Consider the following 24,141-nt stretch of genomic DNA (forward strand, 5'->3'; position numbering starts at 1 on the left):
CCATTTCATTATCATTGTAAATACACGACTTTATTCTTATATTAATATGTATGTTTTAATATAAGTGGCCTCTGTGTCTGATGAATTGATACACACAGTGTGTATGTGTAGTCCTGAAGCTCTCCTAGCGGGACGTGAGCAGGCTTTTCACGGTGCTGCAGGCTAATGAGCAAGGAATTTATTATTTTTTAACATTAGAAAAGTATTTTACAAACATTAATGGCGTGGTACGATTTACAGTATTAAGTATTTATTTTCCATACAAGAGACAAGCACCATAAAACAATTTTATGGAAATAAAAAAAAAAGAAATTATGAAATACAAAAGTAAATAAAAACTGAAGAATAAATGACTTGTTAGACCACACTGAAAAAAAATGCAATATGAGGTCGGTTAGATTTGAGAAAAAATATTACATATGGTTAAAAAGTGGATTGTTGTCGGGTTTTTTTACGCCTGTTTAGACAGAATTCTTGCTACTATCGTTAGCCTTTCTTCAATATGACTCAGACAAATTACTCAGAAATACAGAGACAACACACTTTATTAAGTCTACGTTGTGTCTTCTAATCTCAGTGAAGGAGGTGTGGCTTTTGTTTATATTACAGTGAAGGGGTGTGGCCACTGTACCTGACAATCTTTTCTACTCCATACAGATTTGCTGCTAAACTCATTTCAGGAGTGATGGAGTATAAAGCCATGCTGGACAGGTACACCATTACTCACCTGGGCAAATCAAATCTACTAACATGAGCAACAAGATAAAGGTTAAAATGGTAAAAATGTAAAGCCAAAAAGCTGATTAAAATGTTTACAGATGGCCTGATAGAAATGTTTACAGACGGCCTGATAGAAATGGTTACAGATGGGCCTAGTAGAAATGTTTACAGACGGGTCTGATAGAAATGTTTAAACATGGCCTGATTGAAATGTTTACACATGGCCTGATAGAAATGTTTACAGACGGGCCTGATAGAAATGTTTACAGATGGGTCTGATAGAAATGTTTATAGACGGGTCTGATAGAAATGTTTACAGCCAGGTCTGATAGAAATGTTTACAGACGGGTCTGATAGAAATGTTTACACATGGCCTGATAGAAATGTTTACAGACGGGTCTGATAGAAAAGTTTACACATGGCCTGATAGAAATGTTTACACATGGCCTGATAGAAATGTTTACAGACGGGTCTGATAGAAAAGTTTACACATGGCCTGATAGAAATGTTTACACATGGCCTGATAGAAATGTTTACAGACGGGCCTGATAGAAATGTTTACAGACAGGCCTGATAGAAATGTTTACACATGGCCTGATAGAAATGTTTACAGACGGGTCTGATAGAAAAGTTTACACATGGCCTGATAGAAATGTTTACACATGGCCTGATAGAAATGTTTACAGACGGGCCTGATAGAAATGTTTACAGACAGGCCTGATAGAAATGTTTACAGACGGGTCTGATAGAAAAGTTTACACATGGCCTTATAGAAATGTTTACACATGGCCTGATAGAAATGTTTACAGACGGGTCTGATAGAAATGTTTACAGATGGGTCTGATAGAAATGTTTACAGATGGGTCTGATAGAAAAGTTTACACATGGCCTCATAGAAATGTTTACACATGGCCTCATAGAAATGTTTACAGACGGGTCTGATAGAAATGTTTATAGATGGGCCTGATAGAAATTTTTACAGACGGGTCTGATAGAAATGGTTACAGACGGGTCTGATAGAAATGTTTACACATGGCCTGATAGAAATGTTTACAGACGGGCCTGATAGAAATGTTTACAGCCGGGTCTGATAGAAATGTTTACAGATGGGTCTGATAGAAATGTTTACACATGGCCTGATAGAAATGTTTACAGACGGGTCTGATAGAAAAGTTTACACATGGCCTGATAGAAATGTTTACAGACGGGCCTGATAGAAATGTTTACAGACGGGTCTGATAGAAATGTTTACAGACGGGCCTGATAGAAATGTTTAAACATGGCCTGATAGAAATGTTTACAGACGGGCCTGATAGAAATGTTTACAGACGGGTCTGATAAAAATGTTTAAACATGGCCTGATTGAAATGTTTACAGACGGGCCTGATAGAAATGTTTACAGACGGGTCTGATAGAAATGTTTACAGACGGGTCTGATAGAAATGTTTACAGACTGGCCTGATAGAAATGTTTACAGATGGACCTGATAGAAATGTTTACACATGGCCTGATAGAAATGTTTACAGATGGGCCTGATAGAAATGTTTACAGACGGGCTTGATAGAAATGGTTACAGATGGGTCTGATAGAAATGTGTACAGACGGGTCTGATAGAAATTTGTACAGATGGGTCTGATAGAAATGTGTACAGACGGCTGATAGAAATGTTTACAGACGGCCTGATAGAAATGGTTACACACGGCCTGATAGAAATGTTTACAGACGGGTCTGATAGAAATTTGTACAGATGGGTCTGATAGAAATGTGTACAGACGGCTGATAGAAATGTGTACAGACGGGTCTGATAGAAATGTATACAGACGGCCTGATAGAAATGGTTACACACGGCCTGCATGATGTTCACAGTATTTGATAAGGTGTGCATGTAATTTTAATATATATTTACATTTTGGTGTGTGTAATCAGGAGGACTTTACCCCCGGATTACGCTCGAGGTCAGCAGGCTGGCAGTATTCTGTGTATGGAGCAGTATTACCATCTCTTCACATCGTACAGACGACCTGGACTGAAAAAAGACTCACTGATCACACAGAGCAGCACAGGAGCCGAGAAAACACCTGAACCTGGGCACGTTGTAGTGGCCTGCAACAACCAGGTCATTATTACTATTATCATTATTATTATTATTATTAAAGATTAGGTAGAAAACTGGTAAGGTCACATATACACCGTCACTGCATCATTGTGTCCCAAACTATACCTAGTTCATTATAAGTCACAGAAACTGTATCCTATACCACACCTTAGTGTTTATGCCACATAATATTATATGCCACATAAACACCACTATAATTATCTCACCATCATCAGTCTGTTAGGGCATGTCTCAAAACACATAGGTCACATAAGCACCATCATAACTGTCTTACAATCTTCGGTCCAACATGTTGGCGTGTTCCAAACCCCATCTTATTCACCTTAAATACTACAGGAGCTGCACAACCATCATCATAACCATCTCACTATTGACACTCCCCTCTGGGTGTGTCCCAAATCATGTCTTATTCACTATATACCTCAAATAAACACAATCACTTGTAAAACTTCTCACCATCGCCAATCCATTCTGAAACCATACCCTATTCACTACAGGCCACAGAAACACATCACGTCACTATGGGCATGTTCCAAACCACACCTTATTCATTATAAGCCACAGAAACGGTATCCAAAACCTTAAATTGCTGCCTATACAGGCTACATAAACACAAACATAACTGTCTCACCATCATAACTCCACTGTGGGTGTGTCCCAAATCAAGCCTTCTTCTCTATATGCCACAGAAACACCATCACATCACTATGGGCATGTCCCAAACCAAGCCTTATTCACTATATAGGTCACATAACCATTGCATCACTGTGGGCGTGTCCCAAACCACACCTTCTTCATCACAAACCACATAAACCCCATCACCAATGTGTAACATTACCTAGCACTGAAACATGTTAGCACAAATTAGCACTGCTGCACATTGGAAATATTCTTTTGATTTATTGGTAGTTTAGGTTAGCATATGTTTAGCACCCATAGATTTTAGTTTCAGTTTTTGTGAAGTTGTTTGGAGTACCGGCGGTACTCGGGGGGTTACAGAGAGAATCCTGTACCTGGAAATGACTCAGGAACAGTTGTTATGCTGCTAATGAGCGCTTGTCCATGGAGCTGCAGCTGGCTAACTCGATTAGTCCTGATTGGATCTGCCACTTTGTCTGGCTTGAACCATCAGCGCTGGCAGGATTTTAACCCCCCTCACAAACCAGTCTCAGTGGACGTTACCTGATGAATCCATGGCAACTTGCCCTTAATCCCTCACAGGAAATTACATGGAGTAATTATGTGTTTCCAAACAGATTTCATTTAGCGGTAAGATACAGACAAGATAACTTGACAAAGTGGCATCAGTAGGATCGGTTTTTGACGCAGTGGAGATATCATAATCACAACATCTTTACTTAAGCTCTTTTCCAAAACAGACTTCAGCGTGATTCTGTCAAACAAGGCTCCAGTCACTTCTTATGGACTTTTTATTTTAGAGAAACTAACAAACCAACTAAGGACACTTCTGGAGTAATCTGGCTTGGGTCTAAATGATCAAACCAAGGCCTAAAGGTTCGTCCAGTTTGGTACCAGTTTGGTACCAGTTTGGTACCAGTTTGACAGGAACCCAGCGCTGATATTTCTTCCTGACTGGTTGTGCTCCAAATAAAGTTTTAAAATCATCAAGTGCAAGGGAGGAAATAATAAAAATAGGGAAGTGTGAGGCAGTGTTTTTATTTATGTTCTTGATTCTCTTGGAACCTCTTAGTATCCCACAGTGCTGCTAAATTCTGGCTTGTTATTGGTCAGAAGGTGTTGATTAATTTTCTATAACAGCAGCTCTGACAATAGTGCAGCTGGTGGGGGAACAACTGTTTATAGCTGCTATAATGTCATTATTATTATTAATATTATTATTGTTGTTGTTGTTGTTATGAATCAGCGTGACGTTACCAGTCTCTGTTTCTCTCCTCAGTTCTTTGTGTTAAATCTGATGGAGAAATCCCAGACGCTGAACGAGATCGATGTTCTAACCCAGCTAGTCAGGATTAGTAAAATGGCGGAGAAGGTGGAGGAGAAACATCCCCCCATTGGCCTCTTCACCTCAGATGACCGGACAGAGTGGGCTAAAGCTAGAGACATGCTGCTCAAAGGTCAGAGGTCACAGTAATACAGGGTTTGGTGTTGAAATAAAGTTTGTTAAGCATGTTTTGCTAAAAATGGCTTCGAATGCCGGTCTTGTTTCAGTCAGGGCAAAAAGTCTGATTGAAGGATTTATTATTTAAAGCTGAGATGTGTCCACCAGTGTTATGTTCCTTGACCAGGAATAATGCACCATCACAGGAAGGGGAGAGTAAAATACAATGGTGCTAGCTATATATGATCATTCAAGCAGGAAAATCGAGTTGAGATGAGAGTGCTGCACTAAGCATCACTAACGTGAGATTGAGGGAAGGGGGCGGAGCTTCCAGGGGGCCAGTTAATATGAGTTCAAAACACTTGCGATCTAAATAATCTAAAGTACCTTTAGATTTTATCAAGAGTCAATCGGTTTGGAGCGTCTTGACTTAGCAATATTTTGCCACTCTTCCTTGCAAAAGCATTCTAACTCTGTCAGATGGTCTGGACGTCTCCTGTCACAGCCCTCTTCAGGTCACCACACAGATCTTTGATTGGATTTAGGTCTGGACTCTGGCGGGGCCGTTCCGAAACCTTGAACTTGTTTTGGTGAAGCCGTTCCTTTGTTGATCTGGAGGTTTGTTTCGGGTCGTCGTCATGCTGAAAGCTGAAATTCCTCTTCATCTTAAGTGTTTTAGCAGAAGACTAAAAGGTTTTGTACCAACATGGACTGGAATTTGGAGTGATTCATTATTTCCTCCACCCTGATTAAAGCCCCAGTTCCAGCTGAAGAAGAACAGACCCAAAGTATGATGCTGCCCCCACCGTGCTTCCCCATGGGGATGGTGCTCTTCTGGTGATGTGCTGCAGTGTTTTTGTCTCATCAGACCGTAACACGTTATTCCACATGGTTGTTGGAGATTTTTTTTTAATCTTTTGGTTAAATAACCAAATCACCAAGAGATATGAAGAATTCAGGAGATTGTTGTCATATGTAGGGAGCAACCAGAACGTTCCAGAAATTGCTGCGATTATTTTAATGTCGCTGTAGGCCTCTCGGGAGCCTCCCTGACTGGTTTTCTCCTGATCTTCTCATCAGTTTTAGAGGGACGTCCTGTTCTTAGTAGTGTCACTGTCGTGCCATTTTCTCCACTTGTTGATTATTATCTTTACAGTGTTCCATGGTATATCCAATGCTATTTCCTATTGGAAATTGATTTCTAACCCTCTCCTGAAGGTTTTTCAACAATTTTTCAACAATGAGATCCCGTACCTGCTTTGTAAGCTCTTTGTGGCCCCTGGCTTTTCCAGTTGGATTTTACCACAAAGATGTCAGGAGAATCCTATAGGAACGGCTGGACTTTATTTGGGGTTAATCAGTCACTGTAATTGATGGCAGGTGTACACTAATTAGTATTTAATATGAGATTGAATGTGATTGGTTGATTCTGAACACTGCTGTGAACACTTATACAAGCTGGGTACTGCACGTTTTTTCTTTTTCTTTTTCCCCCAAAAACATTTCTGCATGTTTGTCACTTGATGTTTATATGTTACAATTAGTGATACCTCCATTTTGTTTCTTTCTTCAGGACAAAAAAAAAGAGACCACAGTCTTGATTTCTACCGACTCACACTTGCAACTTTTACAGATTTGCTTTTTCTTTGTATTATCACCTCTACTGCGTTTGTATTCATGATAAATGAAATAAGATGAGGATTATTATTATTATTGTTAACTCAGCAAAACCGCATAAAGATCAGTGAAATGGAAACAATTCTTAGTGGTGTTTAATGACCTTAATACACACACACACACACACACACACACGCACTCTCACATATGAGTGTGTGATTAACAGACCCAGTGAACCGGGAGTCTCTGGAGCTGATGGAGCGTTGTGTGTGTGTGTTGTGTCTGGATAAACCCACTGGAGTTCAGCCCACTGATTCCAACAGAGCGTTACTCATGCTGCACGGTGGCGGCCATGACAAGAACGGCGCCAACCGCTGGTACGACAAATCCATGCAGGTACGGCCTACAAAGCTACCTACAAACTTTGAATATGTCGAATGACATTATTTAATAAAGTGCATAAATAACACTGCATAAAATGTTTTTCAGTATTTTGTGACAGACTTCACCATTAATCTTATCGATGACACCAGTGAGAACAGGAGCTATCTTGTTTCATGGATGTTCCATGACATTATACTGTATGCGACTATAAATGGTTAAAATGTGCCATACATTCATAAATAAAAAAATGTCATTGTTTGCAAATTGCTGTGGTTGAAGGTTTTAGAGAATTAACCCATGTCAGGACATGCGGTTATAGGAAAACCATCGATGTTTGACGTGGTAACAGAAGCTCATGTAGTGTTTAGAACTGAGTTTTGTTTGCTAATAAAATGCAAAAATCTGAAATCTTCTTTAAAATGAAAAGTAAGAGTCACGGCTCTGGGAATTCATGATCTATGAATTACAGAGAAAGTGTATAAAATGACCTTGTGGGGAATTCGAGTGTCAGATGATATTAAACAGCAGTGTGTTGTCCTTGTTGCAGTTTGTGGTTGGTGCTGATGGAGTGTGTGGAGTGGTGTGTGAACACTCTCCATTCGAGGGGATCGTCCTGGTCCAGTGTTCTGAATACCTGCTGAAGTACATGTAAGCAAAACAAAAACAGTTTAAGGATCATGTCCAGTGTGTAAATTTGTTTTACATCAGTACTCTTTGGGCTGTTTTCAGCAATTTAAGTGCAAATCTTGAGTTGATTAAAGTTCCTTGAATTCAGAGTTGGGTTAAGCTGTTTAAGTGGAGTTTTTGAGGTCCGTGTTGAATTATTTAAAATCAGCTGCGAATAGTCCACGCCTCCGAGGTTGCCAGATTTTTTTGAGTAAAGCGTCTAATCGTGGTTTAGTATATTGCCAATACAATGCTACATGAAAAGTCCTAGTCGTAATTTTCATGTAACAAAATGGCTTCTGTACTGATTAATCAAAATAGCACTTGATCCAGAACATCCTATTGTTTTGCATTTTATTTTTTGACACGGTGGTCCTACGGTTACTCGCGCACACAGCTTGATGAAGTCATGAGAGTATAAATCATAATGTGTGTGTGTTAATTCGATGCTCTCTCCTGTAAAAACAACAACAACAAACAAAACAAAAAAAAAAAAACTCACCCATGGTTTGAAGGATAAGCTGACCAAGCGCTCATCTGCTACACTTACAGAGAAACTTTAACTCCGTTCATCTTTTTATCCATAAATGTTCACTCCTCACAATTAAGAGATGATATTCTTAATTAATTAATTAATAACGTCATATTTGTGTATTTAATATTCCCCACAAACGGTGTTCCATAGTGCTTTGAGTGTACTTACAACCGAAACATATTTAAACCTGACAATTTAGTAACACTACTCCAACAAACTGACAAGTGTGTATGAAAGAGGATATTATAAAACCTATCCAAACAGATAAAACACACCAAACCAGGCATCCTGATTGTTAATTAGTTCGAGGAATGATACTGGTGATGTGGCTGTGAGTAATTAATAATAAACCCAACATCCCAGGTTTAGACTCATTTCTTTTTGTCCATCAGGACCAGAAGCCCTAGTAAGCTGATGAAGAGGTCGAGGGTAAGCGATCTCACAGTTCCACAAAGACTGTCCTGGAATTGTTCTTCTCTGATCATGAGCATGCTGTCGTCCTCCGCTAACAACCTTCAGAGGTGAGATCAGTATAATACACACTGTCTCACAATTACTAATGCAGGATTACTGATTGTGAGACAGATTAACGCAGGTTTGAAACACTAAGAGGAAGTGGTACCAGTCTTAGCTTCAAACTTTATTTATATCATATATACTGAAATCACTTACAATTCCTCCCAATTTTATACAGTGCTAAGCTGTTAAAAAAGTGGATTTTTGGGGGAACCACCATCAGTCACGGCTGCCAGAGACAGTTTTCACACCAAATTGAGATCATTTTGGAACAAGGTTGCAGATGGAAAAAATCCAAAAATGTCTGTGGGTGCCATTTTGTTTAGGCTAGTTTAAAAACAGTCCATCATTTTTTATTTTTTTATTTATTTATTTATTTTGCAGTTTTTGAAATATAGTTGGGCTGGAAATTAAGCTAAGATCTGGCATTAAGCTAAGATCTTACCCAAACTGATTAAGAATCCACCCAATCCTTTAGAGCAGTGGTTTTCAAAGTGGGGGCCGCGGCCCCTTGGGTGGCCCCAACAATTTGGTCGGAGCCACCAAGCCCACCCCTCGCACTAGTATGTTTTCTCTTTCTCATTCTCAGACAACAACACACACACACACACACACAATCAATTCCTAATGTAATGTAATGTAAAAATGTAAGAGATAATTATTAATTTTTTAAAAAAGGGGGATATATTCAGAAGTCTGTATTTTAAATACATTTTACATCTTGCAAAAGGGGGGCCACGGTCAAATGTTAATGCCATTTGGGGGGCCTTGCCCTGGAAAAGTTTGGGAACCCCTGATTTAGAGATCACAAGTACCAACTTCGATGCTAGCTAAGAATCCAAGAAAGCATAATTGCATGACTGATGAATGCGTTAACACTTTTCTTATGACCACGGCGTGAATTGTGGAGGATTGGGGGTCAATCTGACCCCTAATTAAGACCTTGACTCACAATAATTTTGGGGGAAAAAATAAGTTAATGGTGTATGAAGAGAATAGTATTAAAGAAATCTGCTAAAAATATAAGTTTTGTCTCAGTTCAAGGTTCATTTATTTTTTTTTTTGATATCCATACAATATACGAGGAGATGATCTTTTTCCTCCAGAACTTTGTTTACATATCCCAGAGCATCTCTCTGGTTATCAGAAGCTAATAGAAAATAAATAGTAAGGAAAAATGATAATGTACGCATCACACGCTGAAGGTATAAAATTTAGCAAAACTACAACAAAAGACTCAACATACCCGTTAAGAAAAACTGGATATTTTTGAACTCGTACAGTGTCTTCTGTGTAGGCTTGTGAGAAACCTGGATATGGAGGTCTTCACGTTCAGATTTTATGGCAAAGAGTTCATCAAGAAGCAGAAGATGAGTCCTGACGCTTACATCCAGGTGGCACTACAGCTGGCCTTCTACAGGTAAACTATAAACTCCTCCCTCTTTTCCCCTCTGAAACCTTTCATGGATACAGGGAACTGTTTGTTCTTTTTTATTAAAGGATAACGTGTCTTTATATTAATGCTCCTGAAATGTGTTTGTAATCATTGAACGGCCAGTAAAGACCCTCCTTAAAAAGTGTGTTTCTGTTACATTCAGCACAAATGCGTATGATGATACAAAGTCGTGTGTGTTTTCTTTCCTCAGATGCACCAGGAGGACAGTCTCCACCTACGAGAGCGCCTCCACCCGCTGTTTCCGTCACGGCCGCGTCGACAACATCCGCTCGTCCACTGCCGAGGCGCTGCACTTCTCCAAAGCCATGACAGACGAGGGAGCGTGTGTGCAGGTGCCTCGTTTTTCTTCCTTATCCCCCCATTACTGCTCCTCACTTCTAATTCCGTCCATCACGGTGCGCCGGTAAACGAGTCCCACCGGCCTCTGTCTCCTCCGCTAAGACCAGCCACTAATCACGTTAGAGATTAGACAGCGGCATGGTGAGTAACACACACTGCACTGCCTTTCACTGTCTATCGACGGCAACTAGGCGTCATGCTGTGATCTGTGAATTAAACCCATAATCCCTAAACAGAACCATCAGAACCAGAACCAGAGAGATACTCACTCAATCAAATATCTGTGTATTAAACTTACCTGTATTCATAACATCAACTTACTAATGATTACAGTATTTTATTGATTAAAGAACACACATTTTATCTGTTTACCGTTACACTTCTTTCTCTCTCTTTAAGTTAATTAGACAAAAAAAAAATCGCATCTTGTCACGTTATAGAGAAACCATGTGGAAGCATAAACTCCTTTGTCCTGAAGTTGTTACAGCTTTACCTCTGACTGTTACAACGCACTAACACTGGAGACTCCTTCCATAAATGTTACACAAACATCTCCTCCTCGTCCGCTGTACACGTCCCTGTGAACGAGCTGTTACTATAGAAACGATAATGTATTAGAACGAGCGCTTTAATATAAAGTGATTTGCACTATTGTCAGAGCCGCTGTTATAGAGAATTAATCAACACCTTCTGACCAATCAGGATCCAGAATTCAACAGAGCCGATATGAAGCCGTACATACAGTATATAACTGAATACAGTGTTATTATAAATTTCTTACTAACTGTCGAAATGGATTATACTGCACCTGCACTGTTTATTATGTTGAGTAATTATCATAAATTACTGTATATTTGAGTCATTTAAATAAATGGATATTTATGTAAATGACTCAACAGAAACATGAATCCTATCCATTTAGAAACTTCAAACTAAATAAGTTATATTAAAAAGAAATAAAATAAATAAATGTGTAAAAACAGAGATGTGTGTTGACGGATTTTTTTCCTTTCAGGATTCAGAGAAGATGGAGAGACTGAGGAAGGCTGTAGACTCACAGACCCAATACACAAAGATGGTACGCAGTATGCTCCTGTACAAATAAGCACATTGTCATTGTTTTCTTATCATATAATTGTATATAAACATGCTAATCCTTAAACTAGCATTATATTAAACAGGCTAATCCTTAAACTAGCATTATATTAAACAGGCTAATCCTTAAACTAGCATTATATTATAAAGGCTAAACTTTAAGCTTGCATTAGTACACAGCACTTTGACTTTCCACAGTAAAAGCCTAGTGTTGAATTAACACCCAGAGTGTTCATTTGTGTCCAATGGACTTATATAAACAATGTAGGGTGTAAATTCAACACTCTGGGTGTTAAATCAACACTGGGGATTTTGCTGTCAGTTGCATACAGTGCATCCGGAAAGTATCTGGATGCACCTAAGCACACAGCAGGACTCTAAGCACACAACCAAGATAACAAAGGAGTGGCTACAGGACAACTCTGTGAATGTCTTTGAGTGGCCCAGCCAGAGCCCAGACTTGAACCCGATTGAACATCTCTGGAGAGATCTGAAAATGGCTGTGCACCGACGCTCACCATCCAACCTGATGGAGCTTGAGAGGTCCTGCAAAGAAGAATGGGAGAAACTGCCCAAAAATAGGTGTGCCAAGCTTGTAGCATCATTCTCAAAAAGACTTGAGGCTGTAATTGGTGCCAAAGGTGCTTCAACAAAGTATTGAGCAAAGGCTGTGAATACTTATGTACATGTGCTTTTTTTGTTTTTTTATTTTTAATAAATTTGAAAAGATTTCAGTTTGAATTCGGAGTTCGATGGAGTAGGACGCGAACTTGGAGTCTCCTGCTGATTTCGATTAAAATTGTAATTAATTAGCGCTTTTTGGTCATATAATATATTTTGACTTATTCTACTTCTTTTCCTTGTTTGCACTTTTAACTTTGTGGCTCGTTAAAATGTCTGGAAAGAACACGAAAACCCGTGGTAGTATTCAGACACAACTGAGGGCTAGGGTGCGCGCTGTGAGCGAGTCTCCTTCTCCCTCTGAATCCGCATCCGCGTTGCCGAGCGGTGACCCTGACTTCTCCGAGCGGTGACCCTGACTTCTCCGAGCGGTGACCCTGACTTCGCCGCACTCAAGCCTGAGTTGCTGGCTTCACTGAGGAAGGAGATTGCCAATATTTTTAAAAAGGAGTTCCAGGAGATTCTCAGGGATGTACTGTCTACTATCCAGCTTGACCTGCAGGCCGTGAAGACACAGCTGGCTAGTGATAAAATCGTTACCGAGGCTACCACATCAACACTGAAAGGTACTGTTGGGGAAATGCAGCACGCGCTCTCCGGTTGCACCGATGACATAGTTCATATGAAGACTACTATCGAGTCTTTCACTGCGACTGTGACTCAATTAGAGAATAAATGTGAGGATTTGGAGTCGAGGTCACGGTGCAATAACGTTAGGATAGTCTAGGATAGGATAGAGTTCCAGAGGGCGCTGACACCTGTACAACTGCTGCTATAGCGGCCTTGTTAAAGGAGGCGTTTGGTCTGGAGAAGGAGCCGGTTTTGGACTGGTCCCTCTGGACCCTTCAGCCGAAGCCCAAGCCTGGTGAACGACCACGAGCTATTGTGTGCAGATTCCACTATCACAGTGACTGTGTTGACATTTTACGCCGTGCGAGAGAGCTCCAGCGGATTAAAGTGAGGGATTTGACCATCTCCGTTTTCCCTGACTACACAGCCAAGACAGCCCGGGCCCAGGCCGCGTTTAATGAGGTTCGGCGTCAACTCCGTGGTATTGAGGGCGCTCGCTGTGGAATACTTCACCCAGCTAGGCTTCGCATTACAGTATGGTATGGGTAATCCTGTCAAGAGATCTAAGGTTTTTACACATTTGAAACGTTTAAACTCCAATATAGTATTTTTACAGGAGACGCACCTACGTATTAAAGATAATCAAAGGTTACACTGCCCTTGGGTGAGTCAAGTCTTCCACTCAAACTTTAATTCAACAGCAAGAGGGGTCGCTATTTTAATTGACAAAAGGTTACAGTTTTCGTCCACTAACGTTATCGCTGATGCGAACGGTAGATATATTATAGCTGCTGGTACTCTGATGCAAAGACAGGTGTTGTTGGTAAATGTATACGCTCCAAACTTTGATGATGTGGAATTTGCTAATAGATTGTTGAGCAATCTCCCTTTCTTAAATACTCACCTGTTGATTTTCGGTGGAGATTAAAACTGTGTAATCGACCCAAACTTAGATCAGTCTAACCCCTGTACTCTGAATCAATCTGCAATGTCTAAAACATTTTCTGATTTTATGTGTCAGAATGGTCTCGTTGATCCCTGGAGATCCCGTAACCCCTCTCTTAAAAAGTTTTCTTTCTTCTCCCAGGCGCCTCATTCCTATTCGAGGATTGATTATTTTTTTATAGACAGCACTCTTGATTCTTGTGTAGTTTCTTCTGACTATTTGGGTATTGTAATTTCTGACCATGCGCCTCTACAATTAGATATTCATCTTTCTATTTATAAACATAGCCCACCGCCTTGGAGATTTAATTCTCTTCTTTTAGCAGACAGTGAATTCTGTGAGTTCATTTCTACTTCTATTGATGACTTTCTTTTCTTCAATCGGAATGACTCTACCTGTTATTCATTGTTATGGGAGACACTTAAATCGTATATCAGAGGGCAGATTATTTCTTATTCTGCTTGCTGTAATAAAAAATGCACTGCTAGGCTTAATGAACTTACATCTGCGATCAGTAACCTCGATCAAAGATGTACATTGAACCCCTCTCCAGAACTTCTTAAACAGCTTCTTGACTTGCAGGCAGAATTTAATCTTATTTCAACTAAAGAGGCGGAATGCTTGTTGTTACGTACTCGTGGTTCATATTATGAACATAGCGACAAGCCGAGTCATTTACTGGCACATCAGCTACGGCGACAGGCTACTTCCCGTCTCATACATAATATAAAAAACACTTATAATATTGTCACTTGTTACGAAGCGTAGACGGAGACAAGCGCGGGCGAGCGGAGAGATGACGTGAGGAAGAATCCAGAGCATGAATCGAGTCGGGACAGAACAGGTAAGCTGGGTATCAGGGACGTAGGCAAAAGCGTAGTGAGAGACGAGAGTGAAGTCGAGCACCAGGGAAAACACTTCTAATGAAATCGGCTTGGTAAACAAACAGAGACGAGGCTGCTGAGCGGTTACTTCGCAAGCGGCTAATGCTAGGGAGGCCCTTATGTAACCTTAGGTGTTTGCAGGTGTTCATAATTAGAACTCCAGTGAACTCGAGCGCGGGTATGACTGGGAAGTGTAGTCCTCCTCCGCCACGTCCCTGGGCGGCACTACACTTTGTGAGCTGCCGCGCCTATTTCGCCGTGTCGTAACAGAGCCCCCCCCCAAAGGGCTCACTCCGGGAGCTGAAGTTCCCCAAGGCCTCCCCTCCCTCCGGGGGGCCGGTTTGTCTGGATGAGCCGCATGGAAGTCCTTACGCAGGCCTGCGTCCAGAATGTCTCGGGCTGGGACCCAGCACTGTTCTTCTGGTCCATACCCCTCCCAGTCTACCAGATACTGAAGTCCCCCTCTCCTCCGTCTGGAGTCTAAAATGTCGCGGACGCGGTAGGCTGGGCGGCCTTCTATCTCCAACGGTTCCGGTGGGGAATCCTCCTGAGGCCTGAGATCACAGGTTTGAGAAGTGAGACTTGGAAAGACGGGGCGATGCCACTGTGTCTCGGAAGGTCCAGACGATACATGACTTCATTAATTTGCCTCAGAATTTGGAAGGGCCCGATATACTTCGGTTGAAGTTTTGTGCCCGTGAGGGGTCTCAAATCTCTTGTGGAGAGCCACACCCTGTCCCCGGGTCGATAATTAGGGTGAGCCCTCCGGCGCCGGTCGGCCTTTCGTTTAGCGATGTGGGACGTCTGCACCAGCTGTTGATGGGCATGCTCCCAGACCTGTTCACTTCGGCAGAACCACTCATCCACTGCTGGCGAGTCCGTGTGAGACGCGTTCCAGGGGAATAATGGCGGTTGGTAACCCAAGACACACTGGAACGGGGTGAACTGGGTGGCGGAATGCCGTAGCGTGTTCTGGGCGTATTCCATCCATGGTAGGTACTGACTCCAGTCCCCTGGGTTGGCAGAGCAGTAAGTCCGAAGGAACCGTATGACTTCCTGGTTGGCCCGTTCTGCCTGTCTGTTAGCCTGGGGGTGGTAAACGGACGTGAGATTAATGGCGACCCCCATCTTCCTCATAAAACTGGCCCAAACCCGCGATGTGAACTGTGGCCCCCTATCAGTCACAATCTCCTCGGGGATGCTAAAGTAGCGAAAGACGTGTTGAAACAGGAGTTCCGCCGTGGTGAAGGCAGATGGGATGGCTGGTAATGGAATTAAGCACAGGGACTTCGAGAACCGATCTACGACCACCAGTATTGCGAAGTTCCCCTGCGACTTCGGCAAGTTGGTTATGAAATCGAGGGCCAGATGGGACCACGGACGTTCAGGTATGGGTAAGGGCATCAACTTCCCAGCCGGGAGCGCACATGGGCCCTTGGACTGAGCGCAAGAGGAACACAAGGATACGATGCGCTGAACCTCTCTGGGCATGTTGGGCCACCAGTACTTCTCGACCAGCAGTTGGTAAGTGCGGCGGGCCCCCGGGTGGCCCGTGGCCAAAGTCGTGTGGGCCCAGGTGATGAGTTTGAGACAGTACTGCTTAAGCACGAGCTGTTTGTCGGGAGGACAGGCTGCTGGGATTCTTGCGCTGGGAATACGGGCTAAGTTCTGTGCTAGGGGCCACTCCAGGGCACCCACTATGCAGGAGGGAGGCATAATGTAACTCTCTTGCTCCGTTGGCCACTCTGGGGCATAAATGCGAGACAGGGTGTCGGCCTTTGTATTCTTTGAACCAGGTTGGTAAGACAGGGTGAACTGGAACCTGGAGAAGAATAAGGACCAGCGGGCTTGTCGAGGAGTGAGCCGTTTGGCGGTTCGTAGATATTCCAAATTCTTATGGTCCGTGAAGATAACAAATGGGTGTACTGCCCCCTCCAACCAGTGTCTCCACTCTTCTAGGGCCAGCTTGATGGCCAGAAGTTCACGGTTCCCCACATCATAGTTGCGCTCTGCTGGCGACAACTTCCGGGAAAAAAAGGCCACGGGGTGTAACTTGGGTCTCGCGCCAAACCTGTGCGATAGAATTGCTCCCACTCCCACCTCCGACGCGTCGACCTCTACGACAAACGGCCTGGAGGGATCCAGGTGTCTGAGAATGGGAGCCGTGGTGAAAGCCCGCTTAAGTCTCTCCAGAGCCTCTTGGGCAACTGGGGTCCACAGCAGTCACCTGGGCTTACCTCTCAGGAGTGACGTCAGGGGTTGCGCTACTTTACTGAAGTCTCTAATGAATCTTCGGTAAAAATTTGCAAAGCCAAGGAAACGCTGCAACTCCCTGACGGTCCGCGGAGTGGGCCACTCCACGACCGCCTGAATCTTACGCTGGTCCATGGCGACTCCCCTTGGGCTAATGATATACCCCAGGAAAGAGATCGTGTGCTGGTGGAATTCGCACTTCTCGGCCTTTACATACAGCTGGTACTGCAGGAGGCGTTGCAGTACGTGCCGGAAATGCTGGACATGTTCCTCCAGGGAGGTCGAATAAATCAGGATGTCATCAATGTAGGCGATGACGTACCTTCCTAGCATGTCCATCAGAGCGTCATTGATCAGCTTCTGGAACACGGAGGGGGCGTTAGCGAGCCCATACGGCATGACCAGGTACTCATAATGTCCAGAGGTGGTGCTGAAGGCCATTTTCCACTCGTCCTCCTACCTAATATGAATTAAGTTATAAGCGCTGCGGAGGTCCAGCTTAATGAAGAGGGTGGCGGACCGTGAGGTAAAGGACCAGAGTTTCGTGGTGAAGGGCGCTAACTTGAAGGCAGACAGGGTGTGTGCTGTGAGATATTACGCCTCCCCCTATAGGCGACCCATCAATGGATTGGAGCTCACGAGGACGGAGGAGGGGACGTATGGAAAGGCCGAGCTCCTGCGCCGTCTTCTCATCTATGAAGTTCTCCGAGGTGCCCGCTGCCTCCATAGTACGGCGAAGTAATCTGTTACGAAGAGTAGATGAAGACAAGCGCGGGCGAGCGGAGAGATGACGTGAGGAAGAATCCAGAACGAGAATCGAGTCGGGACAGAACAGGTAAGCTGTGTATCAGGGACGTAGGCAAAAGCGTAGTGAGAGACGAGCGTGAAGTCGAGCACCAGGGAAAACACTTCTAATTAAATCGGCTTGGTAAACAAACAGAGACGAGGCTGCTGAGTGGTTACTTCGCAAGCGGCTAATGCTAGGGAGGCCCTTATATAACCTTAGGTGTTTGCAGGTGTTCGTAATTAGAACTCCAGCGAACTCGAGCGCGGGTATGACTGGGAAGTGTAGTCCTCCTCCGCCACGTCCCTGGGCGGCACTACACTTTGTGAGCTGCCGCGGCGATTTCGCCGTGTCGTAACATCACTACAGATCCCTTGGAAATTAATGCTACTTTTAAATAGTTTTACTCTTCTCCTTATAAGTCCGAATTTCCAACAGACAATACTAAAGTGAATGCGTTTCTTCAAAACCCTTGTAACCCTGTTATTGATTCGAATACTGCTATGCAACTGGACTCCCCACTCTCTCTTGAAGAAATTTTAAATTTCAGTTAAAACTATGCAATCTAACAAAGCTCCTGGCCCGGATGGGTTTCCAACTGAATTTTTTAAAACGTTTATTGGAAAACTAGCTCCATTGCTTTTGGCTATGTTCAACGAATCTTTGGAATGTGGGTCTTTGCCTCCAATATTGACACAAGCCATGATAGCTCTGCTTCTTAAGGAGGGTAAGGATCCATCCTCCTGCGGTTCTTATAGACCGCTGTCTCTGCTTAATGCAGATGTAAAGGTGTTGGCGAAAGTAATGGCATCTCGTTTAGAGAATATACTCTCTTATATTATATCTGAAGAGCAGAATGGTTTTATAAAGGGACGTCAGTTGTTTTTTTAATACCCGTACACTCTTTAATATAATTTATTCAAAGCATTCGTCTGTGCTCCCTGATATTGTGATTTCATTAGATGCTGAAAAAGCATTTGATAGGGTTGAGTGGGAGTATTTGTTTGCAGTCTTGAGGAAGTTCGGATTTGGGGATAAGTTTATTTCTTGGATTAGCCTCCTTTACTCATCCCCTAATACCAGGGTTCAGACAAACGATATGTATTCGGATTATTTTGCTCTCGGACGAGGGTGTCGTCAAGGTTGTCCTTTATCCCCTCTGCTTTTTGCTGTCGCTATCGAGCCGCTGTCTATTGCACTAAAATCTTCTCCCTTGTTTAAAGGAATAGTTCGATACGGTGTAGAATACAAATTGTCGCTATATGCTGATGATTTGTTATTGTATGTAACCAATCCTATTGCCTCTATGCCAGCTGTCTTGGGTGTTCTGGAGTCCTTCGGTGTTGTCTCTGGTTATAAATTAAATTTAGATAAAAGCGACTGTTTTCCTGTCAATACTGCAGCATTTCCTCTCCAACAGTCAGATTTACCATTTCGAATTAGTCAGTCAGGTTTTAAATACCTAGGTATCAATGTGACACGTTCTTTATCTAATCTTTTATCAGCTAACTTCACTCCCCTTATCTCAAAGGTTAAATCTAACATTCAGAGTTGGGGTAACTTACCCCTTTCTCTAATTGGCAGGAACAATGTCGTCAAAATGAATATATTACCGAAGTTTCTTTTCTTGTTCCAGCAAGTGCCTCTTTCTCTGCCAAAATCATTCTTCGATTCATTGGATAAGATAATTAGTACATTTATTTGGGGAAGGAAGCCACCAAGGGTTAGTAAATCTTTATTGCAGAAATGTAGACTTAGTGGAGGACTTGCATTACCCAATTTTCAATTCTATTACTGGGCTGCGCACATTCATAAACTTTGCTACTGGGTTAAATCTCCTGGATCTTCTTGGTCTAAATTGGAACTATCTTCTTGTAGGGAATCCTCTTTACCTGCTTTGCTTTACTCCTCTTTACCTACAAAACTCTCCCTATATACTGATAATCTAGTTGTCCTCAATACACTTATGACTTGGTATAAATTTAGACGCCGCTTTAAATTTGTAGGTGCATCCTCTTTGGGTCCTTTAGTCAACAACCATCTGTTTCCTCCATCGTGTTTGGACTCCACATTTTCAGTATGGTATGACAAGGGTATTAAACAAGTTAGAGATTTGTATGCTGATGGTGTGTTTGATAGCTTTGCCAATCTGGCATCCACTTATGACCTCCCTGTGATGCATTTTTTTCGGTATTTTCAAATTCGGAATTTCGTTTCTAGATGTTTTCCTGATTTCCCCTCCGCGCCTCCTGAACAGGCTTGGGAAAGCTTGTTTTCAAACAGTCCACATCAAAGAGGAATGATTTCTAGGATATATGATTTTATTCTGGTGCTAGGTAGTGAGTCGGGTAACAAAATTAGGAATGCATGGGAAACGGAGTTAGGAGTAGAGATAAGTGAGGAGTGTTGGGAACGTGCTATAGGGAGGGTACAGTCTACCACTTCTTGTGCTCGTCTTGGACTTATACAGTTCAAAGTTTTAAACAGAGTCCATCTGTCCAAGTCGAGACTTTCTGTGATGTATCCGGATGTAGAGGACAGGTGTGATAAATGCCATGGCTCTCCATGACATCTTGGCCATATATTTTTCTTCTGCCCTGATCTCCATGGTTTTTGGTCTGTTTTTTTTACCATCATGTCCACTATTCTTAGGGTAGATTTAAAGACTTGCCCATTGATTGCTGTATTTGGGATTCCTGATGCCTCAGTTCCATTGAGCTCAATACAAAAGGATGTTATTGCTTTCACATCCCTTATAGCAAGACGTTCCCTACTGTTGCATTGGAAGTCTGTTAAATATCCATCTGTCTCCCAGTGGCTAAAGGACGTGATGTTTTTTCTAAAACTCGAGAAAATAAGGTATACGATGAAGGGTTGTACGGACAAGTTTTTTTTTATAAATGGTATCCCTTTATCATATACTTTATGGAGTTACAGACACTTCCCACTTAAATTTTTGTGCCTGTTGTTGGGTCTTACAATATCTATGAAACCAGCGATAGTTATTGGGTAGCCATGATGAGCCGGGGGGGGGGGGGGGGGGGGGGGGGTTTACTTTTAATTTTGTTTTCCTTTGTTAGTATAAAAGAAAAAAAACCCGTGAATGTGTACTGCTGTGTGTTGCTCAATTTGTTGTGTTTTTTTTGTTTTTTTTTCTTCTTCTCAATGGAATATTTGGGAAAGGGAGGGGAGGAGAGAAGAAAAAAGGTGATGTTCAACAGACATGTTTGGTAGACATGTTCAGCAGAAACGTTCAGCAGAAATGTTTAGTTCAGCAGAAATGTCCAGCAGAAATGTTTAGCAGAAATGTTTAGCAGAAATGTTTAGCAGAAATGTTCAACAGAAATGTTCAGCAGAAATGTTTAGCAGAAATGTTCAGCAGAAATGTTTAGTTCAGCAGAAATGTTCAGCAGAAATGTTTAGCAGAAATGTTCAGCAGAAATGTTTAGTAGAAATGTTCAGCAGAAATGTTTAGTTCAGCAGAAATGTCCAGCAGAAATGTTCAGCAGAAATGTTTAGTAGAAATGTTCAGCAGAAATGTTTAGTTCAGCAGAAATGTTTAGCAGAAATGTTCAGCAGAAATGTTCAGCAGAAATGTTTAGTTCAGCAGAAATGTCCAGCAGAAATGTTCAGCAGAAATGTCCAGCAGAGATGTTCAGCAGAAATGTTTAGTTCAGCAGAAATGTTCAGCAGAAATGTTTAGTTCAGCAGAAATGTTTAGTTCAGCAGAAATGTCCAGCAGAAATGTTCAGCAGAAATGTCCAGCAGAAATGTTCAGCAGAAATGTTTAGTTCAGCAGAAATGTTCAGCAGAAATGTTTAGTTCAGCAGAAATGTTTAGTTCAGCAGAAATGTCCAGCAGAAATGTTCAATACAAATGAAACTGGAAAAAAAAAAAAGAAAAGATTTCAAACAAACTTCTTTGACATTGTCATTATGGGGTATTGTTTGTAGAATTTTGAGGAAAATAATGAATTTAATCCATTTTGGAATAAGGCCGGAAAAGTGAAGCGCTGTGAATACTTTCCGGATGCACTGTAATTGTACACTAACTCTTCTCTGCGATCGTGTTAAGGCCGTTTCAGGATTGGGAATAGATAATCACCTGCTCGGCCTTCGGGAAATTGCCAGGGAGCTGAAGATGGAAACTCCCGACATTTTCACAGATGAGACGTACCTCCTCAGCAACCAGTTCATCCTCTCCACTAGTCAGGTAAAAGCGAGTCTCAGCCTCAGAGCCTCCACCAATGTTATACAGGTTGTCTGATGGTTTACCCACTTTTCTGGTCACAAGCTTCAGGGTCATGAAGGTTGCAAGCTGATTATTTAAGAGTTTTGTTTAATTAGGGTTAATGGTGATTAATCCTACAGTACATTCAAACTAGCAGGCGACACAGTGACAGCTGATCATTCGTTTGGTATGCCAATTGTTAGCATTTTACTCACATTTTTGTTTCACTAGTCTCTGAAGTGTAGAAAAAAAACATCAGTTGCCCTTAGTGGTCAAAATTTTTACAGCAAGCTACTTTTTAGCCAACTCACTTCTGATTCTGTTTTTTTTCCTCCACATTTTACCCTTTCACTGCATTTCAACAGTGAAAAACATATAGATTTGTAGATGGGGAAAAAATCGAACAACAAAAGAAACAACAAAAGAAACGTTTAATCGGTTTTACGTGTTATACCTTTAAACCTTTATACGTTAAACTTCGGAGACTGGTGGGAAGGAAATTGTGGGGGAATTAAATGCTAACGATTAGCATTTATACTAGAACGCATCTATGTTCCCAGGGTCCTATGTTCCCCAGATTTGTATGGTACATAATGAGCACATGGTGATTTAAAGCTGGAGTTAGGCTTCAGCATCAGTGAGAACCAGGACATGTTCATACTTAACATTTTGTTCCTTTTATAACCGTTTACTGTGTTTTATAGGCTACAGTACGGCATTTATTCAGTTTAGTGTATTCACTATTGTTCATGGATGGAGTTGAAATGTATGAATGTATGAATGTAGACTAACAGCTATTTTTAGAGCAGCACAAGTAAGGGTTCAACGTGTGCAACCTAGTTAATTTTCCATTAACTTTCATAAATTTCAAGTGTGGATGAAGGATGTTTTTTAAACTAATGTATGATGTTATTCATTTAAATGGGTCCTTGGTGTTTAAAGTTAAAAGGTAATAAAGTTAATAGGGCCCTGGGAAAATGAGTCCTGACTACATAAATCCTTTTGAAAAGTTTACTTAATGTGTCCTAACAGAATATTGAACTGGGGAACTTAGGACCCAGGGAAGATAGGAATGACCCCATTTATACCAGTTCTGACCACAAGGTGCAGGTTATAGGGGGATTAAATGTTGCAGGGAGCGCTAAGCTCATTGGCTAGTCATTATTACATCACAGATTTTTCCCCACCAGTCTCTGAAGGAAAAAGAATCCCCTAGTGGTCAAAGAGTGTAAAACATGCATTTTCTATCTTTTGTCTTTCGTACCTTACCCTTCCAGTGCATTTCAACAGGAAAATCACAGAAAGGTTTTTTTATAGAGATAAAGGCTTACCCTTCAGAGCTTCTGTACTCCGTATAAATGATGGTAAATAACGACACACTTTCTCCTCTTTCCTGTAGGTTCCTACAACAGTAGACATGTTCTGCTGTTACGGCCCGGTGGTTGCTAATGGTTACGGGGCATGTTATAATCCTCAAGCTGAAAACATCCTGTTCTGCGTGTCCAGTTTCCGTGAGTGTGTGTCCACGTCATCTCTCGTGCTGGTGAAGGCTCTAGATCAAGCACTTATAGACATGAGGGAGCTGTGCAATAGATGCAGTGCTGTCAGTCATAAAGAGGGTGGGGCTAAGCCAGCCACGCCCAGGAAGTAAGTCATGAGAAACTGATGGTCTAAAGTATCTTCAGATATCACTAACGTCTTTGGGATTGTTTTGTTTAAAAGCTCAAAATATAATGTATAGCCGTGTTTCTGCTAATCTTGTAATCAGTTCTCGGTAGTGGACTACTGATGATTATAGCGCATTACCGTCTGAGTCATTCTGGTTTCTTGTGCCAATAATTGGTTATAGGATAACTGTAAAATCAATCACATCATATTGTGATATTGTGAACTGATGTTGCGTTCATCTAAAGCTAGCTGTATTCTGCAGAATTCTCAGGCCAGTTTTGCTGTTGCAAACAAAATCTCCACATCGCAAAATAATGATTTGGTCATTAGTTGAGATTGGTGATCTTAGCACACATAAGCCAATTTAGCATCACTGCGACAACAAAAAAGTTGTGTTAGTGTAAGTGTTGCTTTGATGCTCATCTAAAATCCACCAATAGGAGGACGGCGAACTCACAGGAAAGCTACAGATATGATAGCGGCAATGGCAAAATAGCCTTTTGCCTCGAATTCTCTTTGAGGAATGTTTGGGTTTACACAAACCCATCTTCTGCACGAGCTCATTTCCACATCATGCTACTTGATGACATAAGCAGGACAT

The 24,141-nt window shown here is 41.9% G+C and overlaps 1 protein-coding gene across 1 annotated transcript in view; it reads left to right on the top strand.

Annotated features, from left to right (window-relative positions):
* LOC128617250 (choline O-acetyltransferase-like) overlaps nucleotides 1-23,799 on the top strand; it is a 33,456-nt gene extending 9,657 nt beyond the window's left edge. Inside the window, exons 5-15 of the mRNA XM_053640315.1 lie at nucleotides 658-711; nucleotides 2,647-2,836; nucleotides 4,755-4,932; nucleotides 6,760-6,929; nucleotides 7,465-7,565; nucleotides 8,511-8,639; nucleotides 9,932-10,054; nucleotides 10,281-10,422; nucleotides 11,445-11,507; nucleotides 21,717-21,854; nucleotides 23,272-23,799. Of these exons, the coding sequence (XP_053496290.1) occupies nucleotides 658-711; nucleotides 2,647-2,836; nucleotides 4,755-4,932; nucleotides 6,760-6,929; nucleotides 7,465-7,565; nucleotides 8,511-8,639; nucleotides 9,932-10,054; nucleotides 10,281-10,422; nucleotides 11,445-11,507; nucleotides 21,717-21,854; nucleotides 23,272-23,523 (1,540 nt within the window). The 3' untranslated portion in view covers nucleotides 23,524-23,799. The remainder of the gene's footprint in view (nucleotides 1-657; nucleotides 712-2,646; nucleotides 2,837-4,754; nucleotides 4,933-6,759; nucleotides 6,930-7,464; nucleotides 7,566-8,510; nucleotides 8,640-9,931; nucleotides 10,055-10,280; nucleotides 10,423-11,444; nucleotides 11,508-21,716; nucleotides 21,855-23,271) is intronic.
* The last annotated feature ends 342 nt before the right edge of the window (nucleotides 23,800-24,141 follow it).

This window comes from Ictalurus furcatus, chromosome 13, assembly GCF_023375685.1.
Source record: "Ictalurus furcatus strain D&B chromosome 13, Billie_1.0, whole genome shotgun sequence".
Classification (NCBI taxonomy): Eukaryota; Metazoa; Chordata; class Actinopteri; order Siluriformes; family Ictaluridae; genus Ictalurus; species Ictalurus furcatus.